This window comes from Cariama cristata, unplaced genomic scaffold, assembly GCF_000690535.1.
Source record: "Cariama cristata isolate BGI_N322 unplaced genomic scaffold, ASM69053v1 scaffold45617, whole genome shotgun sequence".
Classification (NCBI taxonomy): domain Eukaryota; kingdom Metazoa; phylum Chordata; class Aves; order Cariamiformes; family Cariamidae; genus Cariama; species Cariama cristata.
Window position 1 is genome coordinate 1,424 of NW_009628059.1, and position 15,252 is coordinate 16,675.

Sequence of the window (15,252 nt, forward strand, 5' to 3'; positions counted from 1 at the left end):
AAGCTATTTGTACGCACGTGAAGGAGAAGGCAACTGGCAATAGCCAACATGACTGTATTTGTAACCTGATTACCTTTGGTGATGAAATTACTAGACCTGTAGATCCAAAGCCTTAGATGTCATCTATGTTAGCTGTAGGAGGAGTTTTGAAACAGTCTCCTGTAGCATCCTCTTCTTTGAGTTGGGATGTTACAGATTGTAAACTACTAGGTGAGTAAAAAGACCCTGTCAGGATCATCAGGCTCAAAGAGGAGTTGCTAGTGGTTCATACTTTACCCGAAGCTGGATTACAAGTGGCATTCCTCAGAGTCTGTCCTGGGATCAGCTCTGTTGATAGAGGGAGGACGTGAGATGCACCCTCATGATATTTATGGATGGGGAACGTGCCATAGATAGCTAGGCAAGGGCTGGAGGAATGGGTCATCAAGTATCTCATAAACTTTAACCAAGGAAGCTGAGAATTCCAAGTGTGAAGTCCTGCACCTGGGCCTGTACTCTGCAGTGGTGCAGGCTGGGGGACTACCCTACTGAAAGGACCAGGGGGTCCTGATGGACAGTGGGCTAAACATGCCCCAGCACTACGTGCTGGCATTCAGGCCTATGAGGCTGTATTAGCAGGAGGATAGCCAGCGAATCAAGGGAAGTGATGATTCTTTACTTGGCAGGTATTAGGGTGCTCCTGGAGTGCTGTGTCCATTTTGGGCCCATCAGTACAGGAAGGCTGTTGATAAACTGCTGAGGGAGCTTGTTAAGCCACAGCAGCCCTTCAGAGCTCCCAAGGAAGTTAACAAGAAGCTGGTGCCAGACGGTTCACAGCCGTGCGTGGTGGGAGGCTGAAAGGAAATAGCCATGAATTGAAACAAAAAAAGCAAGAGAGGTTGCAACTTGATGTAAAGTGAAGCTTTTTCACTGTGGGGACAGGCAAGCAGTGGAATGGGATGCCCAGAGAGGTGTAGCCTCCATCCTTTGAAATTTTCAAGACCCGATTGGATAAAGCCTTAAGTAAGCTACTCTGATCTAATGGCTGTTCCTGTTTGGAGTTGGAGGTTGGACCAGAGACCACCTTGGGTCTCTTCCAACTGGAATGAGTCTGAATTTGAAACTGCTCCTTTGAGGAATGAAGTACCTCTTTAGGCTCACCATGTTGGTTGCTTGATCAGAGCAGACTCTGCTGCCAGTCTTGTCTTGTAATATATAGTTGTAATGTTATGTAATAGCAGTGTATCTTCTGTATGTGAGCTGTTACATGGAATAGCTGAAGCTTGTTTCAGTAGAGTTATACAGGTACCTGTTTGTGTTGTGACCATTGCTTGAGCATTAGGGAGTTCAGTGGTATTTCCTGCTTTCCAAGACGGGGAGGTGTGCTGAGATTAAGGGCTGGAAAGTCTGATGGGAATTAATAAGCATGTGTCCCTTCTATCCAGTGACACTCCTTCACAGTAATATCTGTTGACTTGTCAGGCCTCCAATGGCTGTAGCATCTAGAGTTGATTTGGGGGTTTCTTCTGGCGAAGCTTCCTGTGTAGATAGCATTTTATGTCAGTTTTGTTTTGTTTGTTTTTTCCCTAGCCACCAATGATCAACCTGAATGTGGATGATGACGTACAGTTTGTGAGAAGTAAGTTGCTGTGTTCCGTGTGTGAAGATTATTCTTGAATTATTTCGTGCTTTTTTACAATGCTGAGTACATGCTGTAAACAAATGAGAAATTGTTGTGTATCTAATATAGGCAGAACAGGACGAATGCTGCATGCTAAATGAAATAACAGGTATGAAGCAACACATTCTTCATAGTTTTTCCTCTTTAAATCTTCTGCAAGTATATCTTCCCGCTGCTATAAACAAAATAATGTACGGGAAAAGTGAGTAAGAGAAAGCTGGAACATCATGCTGGCAAATGTTGGTTTTCAACTGGTATTAATCAATGTAAATATAAGCTTGAGTGAATTTGGGTTGGTTTTTTGTTTTGTTTTTTTCTCACCAATTGGATAGTCTCGCACATCTCACAGTAACACAGTCCAAAACCGAGTTGTTGAACCCGTCACTTCATGTTAAAGAGTGCGCAATCTTGCAGCTATGGAATGAGTGATATCCTATGAGTACAACTGCGTGTCTCATTCATCCTGGGAAAAATACTGAAGTTTGAAGTAGACTGTTTTCTGGGGAAGCTTCCTTACACACATGCACACCGCCATGTGCTTGAACACACGTGCACACATGTTCTCTTGAAGCATTAGACTGGAGTATTACTCAGTGACACAGTTTGGCCAGATATGAAATACCTGGTTTGCTTTGCAGGAGAAAAGACCAGTAACAGCAGGATTTGACAATCTTTCATTGACTGTAGCATTGGATGAGTGTGCATGTGTACCACATCTTTTTTTGTGCCTCAAAAATACATGCTTTTTTGTGCTTTATGCATAAAATATACATAAATAACAATCTAAAGTTAAACGAGCTGTTCATCAGTAACTTTTCTGCTGTTTCTGCAAATATGGTGGTAATGGATACACATAGCACAGGGATCTCTCTTAAACCTGTGGTCTCCTGGTATCTGTAGATCTTTATTGCATTAGTAAATTAAACAATGGCATGACCAGTTCTTTTGCCCTGAGGCTAAATAGTACAACCAGAGTTTGTCCATATGTTAAGTTCTCGTCCTCTAAAATGTCCAGGCTGAAACAGTCCCTGAAACCAAGCTAACTCCTGAACCATGCCAGAATGTTATTTGGGAGATCTACTGGTTAATCTGGGCCAAAAGGATGTGAAAAAACATTTTAACAGTGTCATGGAGCAGATGATAGAGCTGCAGTTCTCTGGCAGTGCCCTGACACTATCTATAGTTAACCAAAGTTTCATTGGTATTCATTCAGTAGTCTGAGCTCATGTCCTACAGAACATACAGTTACACAACTATTAATATCCATACTAGCAGTCGGAAGTCATGAACATTGAAAGCATGAAGGTGCATTCTTGCTATTTAGATACCTTCATTTGTTTGCAATGATTGTATATGTACTTAGACTTTATATGAGGCCATTGTAATGTCAGCATTAATAATTGCAGTGCTTTCAGACTTTTATCTTCATTTTTACTTCATCACTGTTGGGTTTTTTTAAGGAACACTTCATACTTACGTAGTAGTTTACCCTAAATATTCTATCAAAACTTTACAGGAACTCTGAAAGTCAAAAAGCCTCGATTTGACGCGTCCTTGGTTTATTTGACCCGAAAATTCATGGATCTTGTCAAAACGGCTCCAGATGGTGTCCTTGATTTAAATGAAGTAGCAACAACACTTGGCGTACGAAAACGAAGAGTGTATGACATCACCAATGTGTTGGATGGAATCCACTTAATTCAGAAAAGATCTAAGAATCTTATCCAGTGGGTGTGAGTTGGCTTTGAAACTTCTAAGTTCTGAAACAATCGAACCCAGTGGTGATGAGTAATGTTTATAACTTTGAGAATATTTTTAAGTATATTGAATTACTTTCAATATATAAAAATATTTTAATTTCTTCTGTATCTTTGGCTGTCTGAATTACTTACTATACTAATAAGTATCAAGTGCAAAAGCACAATGAGGTGTATTTCAGCAGAGCAAAGGATGCCAGAGTTCCTCGTTGTTTTCTGTTAATATAATTTGTGTTCAGTAAACAAGCTATTATTTATATAAACATACTAGACAACTTTCATATTCTTCTAGAGGTTCTAATCTTGACCAAGTTGTTGGAAAAGCGCCAGAGCAGCAAAACCTTAAAGATGAACTTTCTGACTTGTCAGCCATGGAAGAAGCTCTGGATGAATTAATCAAGGATTGTGCTCATCAGTTATTTGAACTAACAGATGACAAAGAAAATGCAAAATATCCTTTTAACTCTTGCATTACTTTAACACGTGGTTTTGGTTGTGAGTACTTCGGTATCTAGTAAAAAGTGTAGGCTGGTAGCACGGGTATGCAGTAATACTTCGTAATGAGTTTTATAATAGGAAACTTTTTGGTTATTTTATATTAGTGTATACTAGTCATGTGCCCTGCTTTGCAGTATCATGCACAATCTAGCCTGTTCTCAGGGGAGTGCTATTTGTGTGACCTTTCCGCTGCGGAAGAATGGAAGTGGGGCCATAGTCTTAGTACCCTGACCATCACCTTGTTCTCTCTGTTATAGACTAAAGTTGTCTCAGGGGCAGGTCTTGACCTACCAGGGAGATTGAGTTGCTTAGTGAGATGAGAAAGAGGACCCAAAACAGAGTCCCAGTGGCCTCTTGCCAAGAAGATCCAGTGGTACGTTGGTTGTGTCCTAATACTGCTCTCTCTCTTGAGAGAGGTTCCAGTGCAATCTTGTCTTTCAGATGGGTTTCAGATGGGAAGAGAGATTTAATATGACATAGACATTGGATTTTGGCTTTGGTTTACAATAAAATATTACTTAGCTCCCTTGTCTAGCAGAGTGTTAAGGTCTGTGCTCAAATGAAACGTGCCCGTTTTCTGTATGATATCAGGAAGAATTCCCATTACACCTTACGTGTTCCGTTTAAGAAAATAATTCTGTAGTTTTCCAGGAAATTATTTACATGCATAGTTATTACAAGACAAAGAAGTAGTTTCTCAAGGGCAATATTCCCTCTGTTTTGTAGCCTTAATGACAACATCTGTGAAAACTTTGTCAAATGTGTGTGGCTTTTTAATATAGAAAATTTCTATTTTTTGAAAGCTTTTTCCTTCCCAGAAATAAAGAAAAAAGGTTTTCCACTTGTTATCTAATACTTTATTTTACAAAGCTTGTATTAAAGTAACTTCAGCTGAACTATTTACTGATTTTCTTAAGTCAGTATTGTGCTTCAGCATATCTTAACATCATAATCTTTGCTTGCGCCTATTAGCAAATTTACTTTACAGAATCCTTGACCAATGTATACACTAGCTTATGTGACATATCAAGATATCTGTAGCATTCAGGCATTTCAAGAACAGATTGTGATTGCAATCAAAGCTCCAGAAGAAACCAAATTGGAAATACCAGTTCCTAAAGAAGTAAGTTTCTCTCTTAAGTAACATTTCTCTCTTAAGGGAACAAAAGTTCTCAAATCTGATTTTTGCAGCCACAATCCAGTTTCTTTGTCATGTATAGCAAATACTGGTACTTCATTGTTCCTGTGTTCCACTAAACAATGCTGTAGAGATAATAGTCTAAGAAACTTATTTTCAGTATTTTTCTGTTTATGTAAATTATTAAACAATAAACATGTCTGAGCTTTAGTTTATTTGATTTTGCTGGAGAGAATGGAACAGCTGTAATAAATGTCACTTATTTACACTATCAGTTTGTTTGCTAATTACTAGGGTAATGAAACTTCCAAGGAGCTGTTAATGTTTGTATACTAAAATCTACAAAAATTGTAAATCTAACCAAACAAAGCAATAAGCATGGTTTGATAATGATCTTAACAGCGCGTAAATGCTGTCTTACCACTTAATGAGTAGATGGCTTTTGTTACTATAATTTTAAAGCACGAAATGCACAGTATGGTTAACAAAACATTTTGGCACTCCAGTAGATCATGTCAGGATGGATTTGTCATGGAGGTGGGGTGCTGTGCCCTGTCTTCACCTCACGGTACAACATGCATCCTCCCGTTCGGGTCCTACAGAGGAGCCATCGCTTTGCCCTCTGCACCCAGTCACACTGCACCTGCGTTGGGGCCTATATACTGGGAACCTACTGTTTAAAGTAGTGCTGTGAAAGAGGGGAAATACTGGAAGTAAGCTGAAGATAACAAATGAACCTTTAATTCTGTTTTCCTTTTGCGTGTGGAGTTTTTATAATGTTCTTAATTGTGTAGTCATCAAATTTGCCTTGCTGTGTGCACGGAAAGGGAGATGTCATCATAGGAAAAGGAGGTATGAATCAATAGAACCAGAAGACTTGAATCCACTGCATAGACCTCCAGAGGTTTCCCTGGTAAAAGGAGCTGGCTATCATGCTGTGGGGATGAAAAAGATAAAATTTCAGAGGCTTCCTGAAGCAAAAGAAGGCAGGATTTAAAAAGCTGTATTTTAGAGAGGTTGTCTATTAAATTTGATTAGCTCTGTACCTTGCAACGTGATGTCTGCTGAAAGAAAGCAGAAGTAATATGGTTTAATTGCTCTGGCATGTTATTAAAGCTGCTGTGTGCTCTGATTGGTTTTCTGATACATGGCATTGACTTATCAAGTTTTAAATTTTGTTACTCTTCCTGAACATACAGTAAATCTTAGTCATGTATCTAAAGGTTTATCTAAAGGTAAAAAGACTAAACGAAGATTTGTGCATGTTCATCAAAAATGAAACCTTGTTAGCTTAGTGGTGCTTAATAACTGGCCTACAAATCTGTGTAATAGTCATAATTTATGTAGAACTAGTAACACAATTTTAAATAGTTATGTCATTCCTGTATTTGTTCTGTTCTTAATCTACCAGCTTTAAAATATGTGCAAAACCAGATAACTGGTGTGTAAGATTTGTTCTTTGGTTTATATGCAAGTTGCTGTTTTATAGGATTGCATAGAAGTACATGTGAAGAGCACAAAAGGACCTGTTGATGTGTATCTATGTGAGGTGGAACAAGAGAAGCCAGGTGCCAAAACTTTTGAAGATGTGGATACTGTCACTTCTGAAACTGAGCCATCAGTTCCTCCTGACGAAGGTAGTGTCTTCTATTTACATTTTTATCCCCATGTAATACCTATTTTTGAAGCCAGTCATACCATTCTGGTAAAGTTGAAAACTGTACTGTACAAGTATAATTTTCTGGGCATAGTCTGTGGGCCAAGATGTGTGGGAGGATAGGAAACGCCTGAAAGAGAAATCTCTGGTGGTGTGTTACCTCACAGCAGCAGGAGGTCAGAGAGTCAGGCATGTGCACACACAGCAAGGCACTCTTGTGCCCTGACCCTTTCCTTCCTCTGCTCATTCCTGGTTTCCTGTCGGGGCTGCGCTCTGCGGACGGAGCAGTGTGTGTCAGCTCTCCGCTGCCTCGCTGCAGAGCCCAGCAGCTCAGCCGAAATAATCGCCATGAGAGTTAAGATGCCGTTTCAAATGAGACTGTGCTGCTCTTGCTCATTACTGCCCTGCCTAAGGGAGGGCAGACGGAAGAGGGGATGTAGTAGTCTGATCTCCCAGAACAAGATTGGCTGGAATATAGTCTCTCAAGAGCCCTAATGCTGCAGGATGTTGTGGCTTAAAAATAAATGTGGCGGGAATTGCAGTAGCTCAGAACACAAAAGATAAATTATTTTTAGCAGTGCTGCTTTATAGTTGAGGGGAAGAGTTGACTTTGTAATTTTAGGCATTTTTTTACTTTATTTTGCTTGTGAAATGAGTCAGAATTGTATCTCCTACAATGATAGTGATCTTATTCCTTTTTTTTACTTTCCTTTCAAAGTGAGATCTCCGCGGGAAGAAAAATACAAACCACCTGAGATGACAGATTAATTACAACTCAAAATCTAATACGGAATGTAAATATCTGTGTTAGAGCTTTTCCAAAGCTGCTTAGATCTGCAAATTTATTAACCTGAAATTTTAAATTTTAAACAACAGTGGATTGGTTGAGTGCTTTCACAGGGTTGCTTCTCTTCCCAAGTCAAAAGATGACAGTTCCTAGAGTTGCTTTTAGGAGCTTTGTTTTCATAATTGCATGTGATCTAAAGAGCTTTGGGAAAATGGTATTTTTAGCTTATGAAATAATTTTAATTGACAGAAAACACAGGCAATTAATTAATTCTAAAAAATGAAGATTTGAAAACTTTCTGGAACAATCCACAGTCCTTATGAGAATGTATATAATAAAGAAATGCACTTTTCAGTTCTGAGGCTGCACTACTACTAAGCAGGATTGTCAAATATGAGTGTAACAAAGAACTGGTGTATCAGAAGCCTTCGCTATAAGGAACAAGATGTAAATATCATGAGAGTTATGCCTTACACTGTGTGGATGCTGTTTGCATTGTTTGCATCCAGCTCTGCATCAACTATGGTATCAACACTGAAGTTAAATAATTGGGCTTTTTGTATATATCTGTATCATGTCTAGGTAGTTACTGATGTAGATTTATTGAGATGGTTTGCATTTCTGCCTTTGTACAGCAAAGAAATAAAATAAGCTTATAAAATATTAAATAATCTAATCAGTCTAATGAACCATTGGGTTGTCTTTGTTGGAATTCACTGGGTAACTACAAACATTAAAACTGATCTGAAAATTTTAAATCTGTTATACGTGATGCTGGCAGCTAGCAGTTAGATCTGATTCTTGTGATGCCACAATACCCTCGCAATTTTCAGAAGAAACATTACGATCAATAACTACTTAAATGAGTCCCTTCCCATTTCTAGAGTTTACATACAGCATAGCTTTAGCCTAATACCATGATCTCTTTGTGGCTTTAGCTTGCAAAAATATGTAAAATACTTTAGAACTACATCTATATTCATCTATCTTTAGTGTCTGTAAAATGAAGCCTCAGAATTCTGATCCTGGGTTTTCTAAATGAATTAACTGTCACCCTACAAATGCCATACTTGGGCTTACTTCACTCCAGTACTGAAAAGTGTACATCATAGATTTCTGCATGGGGAGGGGTTGGGTGGTTTGTTTCTTTCTTTGTTTTTAAAACAGGACTCCTGAGTCCTCCTTTTCCTAATCATGCAGTACCAACAACTCTCCATCTACTCACAAGTGAGAAAAGCAAAGCTAATAAACCCCGAACACTTTAACCAGCAACTCTACAGCTATTTTAGACAGATACTGTGAAATTAAATGCCCTGCATTCTACTAATAAATACAAATAAGGTAGGGCAGCTGACACTGAAGAGCTTAAATACACATAAATACAGATTGAGAGTTAACCCAGTTTTCTACGAGGTTCACTAGTTCTGCAAAATGTGTAGTATTATACTATGCAGATTGGGAAATAGACTGGGTGCAAGCTTGTGTTGGGAAGTAATCTTGAGTTGTTGTGTATGTGCCACCAGCTTCCAGCTCCAGAATATAGGACTTCAGTGTTGGATACTATTTTTCTGCATCTCCACAAAATGCAGACTACAGGCCGAGCTGTTACAACACTAAATAAAAGCAAAGTGAAAGCACGTTCCGTACATAGATGACAGTAAAAATGGGGAAGGTGCTCCTCCAGTGAAGCTGGGGGCGGGCGTTAAAATTAAGAAATCATTTTTTTTGCACAGAAGGGTTGTCCTTTTCCTTCAGCAGCTGGCTTCTTTCCACACGGCAAACTTGCTGTTTGATTTTTTTTTTACGCTGTTGTTCTGTTTTGCTGGGGAGAGAGGTCTGTGCCCGAGAGAAGTACTGATCCCCCTGCACTGCTTCAACAACTTGGGGTGATGTTCGCTGTGAAACACGTAAAAAATTCCAGCACCAAAACTTAACCCTGAATGCTATGCGTTATGGTTTTTTTGCATTATGATTTTGTTATGTGATGATACAGTCTTTTGAACTGTGGAGTAAGGAAGTATGCTTTTACAAAATAACCATCTTATAAACATTAAGGAAGACCGTCTTCAAGAGCAGGAGATGCTTTATTAAATTGAAACATTAAGATTTTTCATTTTGAACAAGTCTCTAGTGATTCTGTTTTTCATCCCTCCTTTCAGTGGGTTTTCTAGCTGTAGAATTCATTTTAACTTCGAGTTATGCAATTATCACAGTGAAATGGGATAACCTGTAATACGACAGTTATTTTCTTAAATACTTTCAAAATAAATTTAAATAATTTCAAATAAATTTCAAAATAAATTTCTTAAATTTATTGTTTTAATAGTGCAGCTTTAGTGGAACAAACGGACTTCTGAAGATTAAACCACTTTGTTGTTAGTTCTTGGATACTTACAGTATTACCCACTTGCAATACTGGAAAACAATGTATTGTATAAGCTCAGTACGCTAAGTAGCTGAAAAGATTAGACTTGGACTTGAGGAAAAGTTTCTGAGTGATGCTGAACTTAAATACGTAAGTCACAAGCTTGCTTAAAAAGTAAATGTGATAGGACCTTACTCTGCATTTGTATAATAATGCTTCATTTTTTTTCTGAAAGGTTATTAAGATTAAAGTAGTTTTGTTGAGTCCATATCTGTCCGTTTTCAACATATTTGTATGTGTAAGCACTTCCCTTGGCTATTTGAGGACTCTGCCTGTAATAAATTAAAAAGCTCTAACAATGTTTTTGTCTTTCCTTCGATAAGAATGGCTGAGCATCTAAACGCATTAATCAGCAATAGCAAGAGCCAGGATCTGTAATTATAAAATGGCCTGGTTTTGCTGACTCTGTAACTGGAGCAAACGCCGCAAGTTGCCGGTTCAGCCCTTACTTGGTATGGGAAATTACCCATCAAGAGTTTTCAGATGCGAATTGCAATTTTTCATTAATGTGATCTGTAAAAACAGAAGATTGCTTTAAATTATTTTCTTTTGGAAAGCACTTAAAAGGCAGCAAATTCCTTCATTTTGAATAATCTTTTTGTTGTGTGTGAAGACCCTCATTTATAAGCATAATTAAATTACACTGATTTCAAAAGTCACTTCAGCTCTTGTAGTTTTCAGTGGTGAAGTTAGCCTGCTTGCTAGACCAACGGCTGGTCCCCAGCAGCTGGAGTCGACTGCAAGCTTCAAACCCTTGTGTGTTCCACAGTCATGGTGTATCGGCTGGCTGTGGCACTGTGCTGGGACTTAAGTAGCTGCTGGGTTTATCCGGAGCAGGAGTCTGCTATTTTTCGTTCCACTTCTGGCCTGCCAGCAGTAATTTGTGAGAAGTGTGTTGAGGCTAAAATCAAATTATAGTTGGTGTTTACAGTTTATATAAATCTGCACGAGGATTCTCACATTGTGTCGACTGAAGGACTGGGATACTTGTTTGTAAAAAAACGTGGTATATGTTTGGAAGGAAATCTTACCTGATGCTTGGAGAGAAAGAGAAGCTGGGTTCTTTCCATGTAACTGGTACATGGTTCCTTCCCTCTCCATCACCCCACTGCAGTCTGAGGGTGGGCTATCTAAGGGCCTGTAGTTCTGCTGACTGGGCAGCTGCCACCTGACCGTGGGCTTGCGGTACCTTCGCGCAGGGTGATGCATGAATGAGGTAGTGTTTGTCATCGCCCCTCGATTCAGTGGTGGGGATACAGGAGACAATCCTAGAAGTTGGAAAAGCACATTCCAAAGATACAAGCTCAGAACATCGTTAGTCTTTTTACTGACTTTTATTAGGCTTCTGACATTTCATAGCATCCTTCTTCAGAAGGAAAACTTGGCATTAGCCCTTCAAATGAAAACTTTAGGAATCTAAAAATCTACAAGAAGCTATTCAAGTTCCTGGAACGGTTTTGCTTTCAGTATTTTGTAGATTCTAATGCAAATCCTGCACAGATGTGCATTTAGATAATGCAGTATTCTTTTTCAGACAGACAAGCAATTTTGGTGGTACGGCTGTCATTTTCTAATGAACTTTTTTTTTTTTTCCCATCTATAGCCATAAAAATGTCACAAGCAGGTTACAGCAGTAGTTGTTGTTTCTCTAACATGCAGCCGAAGCGCACATTGTGAAAAACAAAACAAAAATTGATAACGTTTTTCTTGCAAATTAGGAAGGTGTCAGATCAAAGTTTCAACAAGCTCAGAAAGGGAAAATCTGTATTTTTACAAGGCATGCAAATTCTTAAGAGGCTTGCTGGCTCCTAAATGTAGGATAACATTTGTGTGCATGAACTGTGACCTCAACATTAAAAGAGTTCATTTCCAAATGTGAAAATAAAAGTTATCTGTCAGAAGAAAAGTTCAAAGTCCAGTAAAAACATTTCAGAATTTATTTGGATAATAAAATTTTAAAGGGGATTGTAAATTAGAGATGGGCCCAGGCCTTTACGTGCAAGTTAAGAAGCAAGTACCTACAAACTTGAAGAGTAAACCAAGGTCAATAGACCCCATGTTCATTATACCAGGTTGAAGCTAGATACAAGACTTCTCTAGAGAAGCAGTATCTGTTTGCAGGCAGTTACCTACCTCTTTCTTTTCTCACAAGCACACAAAAAGAAGTTCTTGAACACAGGTACCTGTATGAAACATACCCTACTAAATATTGCAAGTGGTAAAATTTTAGCATGGCATCTGGAACAAGGGAAGGCGTTAATGTGATTTTGAAAAGGAGGACACACAGTATCTCGAATGCTGTTACTGCTAAGATCCATCTTTCTGCAAACTGTGATGAGACTGCTGCTGACATTCTCATCTGCTCAGTTGTACTGTGCCTGTGCTCTTGTTCACAAGTGCCCAGAAAATAAATTGTATGTCGAATGAATGAAAGAATGAACAAGCGAATGAACGAACAAATGAAGAACGAATCAATGAACTCTCATTTTCCCCTGATGAGACTGATGAACATTCAGACTATTTCTTCCTGACCATACAGCAGCTATGAAATTACTCAGCGTAACACCAGACACTCTGCTGTTAGCTGGACACTCAAGGATCAAACCAAGCTTCCCAGAAGTTAGTTGTGATCTCTTCATGATCCCTGAAACACCTATGAAAACAGGACAATATCCACACGTTGCCTCCATCGCTTACACTAAAGGAGGTTGCACAGAATTCATAGTCGAGGGCAGAGAACCATGATTTACTTGATAATGGTACTCGCCACAAATCATCAAAGAACCCTTTTACCAAGCAAAGTTCTCATCACCAATGCCGGTAATACTGTAGTTTTGTGTTAGAAACATTTTCTCATGGCAAAAATCCGCCTGGTCTTGGGAGACAGATTCAACTGCCCAGCAATGTGTGCCAGGCCTTCAAACTGGTGAGAAGCTACCGGAGATGATGATTTCTGTGCTTACTCAGCTAAAGAGAAAACAAACACCTTTGAAACGATGCACAAGGATCCCATCCTGGGAGAATGTTCATGAGGGAAATACAGAGATTTGCCTCAAGAACTGCAGGATCAATTCTTCCTGTGACTACAGGTTTGAAAGTAAAAGCAAGATACTGTGGAAACATTAGCATTGCCTTTCTTTTCAGATCAAACAAGTCTTAATTGCAGATTTGTCTTGGAGAACTGAATAGAGGGATAAATACAAATGTCAGTCTTTCAATTGCCAAAGCTGACACATAGGTTGGCAGGCTCAATGCACAGATCAGTGGCTTTGATTTGTTTGGAAAGTATCAAAAACACTGACAGCCCTGGGCCACTGAACAGCACAAAAGGAAAATATGGATTAGTGTGTATTTACTGATTAATTATGTGTTTCACCCAGTCTGAAAGACTCACTGTATTAAAAATTTACTGCAGATTGAAGCTCATGAATCTTACTTCTTTTTAAAAAGGAATTAAATTTGTGATAATAGATGATCACTCCATAAACTCTTAGAAACAAGTATCTTCTAAATGAAAGTATCTTTTATTCTCCATCTGTAAAATACTGTTCCTTTATACATGGAGAAAATATAGACAGTTATAATCTGGAGGGAAGGGGTTGGAAGGCTGTCCAGATATTGTCTGTATGCCATGTATGTGTCTCTGAGGATCTGTTGCCTAGAAATAAAAACAGGACAACAATAATTGTTTACATAGATGTTGCCTGAAAACTTCTCAGGCATTTATGCTCCCTCTGCTGGCTTTATGCCAATGGACCATTTCTTAAATTGACAAGTGGGAGCTATTTTTGGGGTGTAAGGAGGGAAGTCTGCAAAACGGCGTTTATGATTTGGAGAGAAAATTATACAGCTGTAAAGGGGGAAAAAAAAATCTCCCAACACCACTTAAAAATTTTTTTATCAGCTTTGAAATCAAAACCTGATCAGGATGGTGTCTGTTCATTCAATGAATCACTTCTGATCAGTTTAACAAAATGGAGGTTCAACTAGAAATAGTCACTCAGCCACGTGCTTTATTGACAGCAAATGGTGGTTTTGAAATAGGCACAAGTAAGCTGAATAAATTAGACTTGGAGCTGAATTCTTACAGTTCCATATTTTGTATAAGTAATTCTCAGTGTAAAAGTAATAATGGATTCATAATGGTAATACTGGTAGTACAGATGAATCACTGAGATACAGAACTATGATGATCAGAAGGATGAGATTTGGGGTTTCTGTTTCCATATAGAGAGAATCTCAGCGTGGGCTGTCCTCTACGGGCAGTTTTACTTACATACACACCCATATATCCTTTCAACACCACATCACACTACTAACAGGCAGCTTGCTGCCTCTGGACAAATAATTCCTCTGTGCTGTGCCCATTTGCAAAAAGGGGGTGACTGCCTTGATCTCCTCTGCAAACTCCTATCAGTCCTGCTCTGCAGTGACTCCTCAGAGTGTACCAGCTTCCCCAGGACCCTCCAGAGGATGCTTGCCCAGCACCAACAGGGACAGTCCTTGGGCTTTTGCTGTGCTTCCGGAAGTAATCACAGTGGGAGCCAGGACCTTCCTGGTGCCCTAGAAGAGCATCCTCTCTGAAGACAGCACTGGAGAACTCTCTGCTACCTTGAAAGATGCTGCCCCAGGGCTTACTGACACTCTTTACTGCATGTCCTTTAACAAATTAAATGGCAAAATAAATTCAATGTTCCAAACACATAATCAAAATCAGCATCTTATTGACAATCTCAGTTGAGAAGCCAAAGTGTACAAATGTACAAATAAATGTTCCTTATGTTTATTTTACATATACTTGGGGTTTTTTCCCTTTGGTATCCTATCAGTCTTGTATTATAAGACAGGAAAATCTGAAACATCTGATTTATCTCCAGTGTAACTTGCATTTTTTTCAACAATGACCAAATTTAACCTCTCTAGGCTAAATAATCTGACATTTAAAAAAGCTTAGAGATGGGATTAACCCTTTCCTCACCACTTTTTCATCTCCCAGTATATCTTTTTTTACAGTGGCCAGAGAGGAACTGAAATAGGTATGTTCTTCCAGCATCATGGCTTGCGTGAAATAAACACTCTCAATGGCCTGAACTGTTGTGGAGTTTCAAAGGCAACTTCACTGAAAGAGAAAAAAGAGAGAAATTATCTGCCATTTCTTATCCATCTACATCAGACAGGTCCCAAGGCCCACGCTGACTGAAGTGCAAAGACCCAACCCTATAGAGGAGCTGAGCCTGGGGAGGGTCAGAGCTGCTCGCTGGCTTCCCACTAGAGGGATGTCTGCAACCAGCCTTCCACCCGCTTCCCAATCCCCAAACCGCCTCCTCACA

General features: G+C 39.2%; 1 protein-coding gene across 1 annotated transcript; it reads left to right on the plus strand.

The window, feature by feature from the left end:
* The first annotated feature begins 1,575 nt into the window (after window positions 1-1,575).
* On the plus strand, window positions 1,576-6,726 carry LOC104156539 (transcription factor E2F6-like). The gene is given in 6 exon segments (XM_009704631.1): window positions 1,576-1,618; window positions 3,177-3,393; window positions 3,710-3,868; window positions 4,924-5,038; window positions 6,543-6,694; window positions 6,696-6,726. Coding segments are annotated over 6 exon segments (717 nt in total).
* Window positions 6,727-15,252: the final 8,526 nt, after the last annotated feature.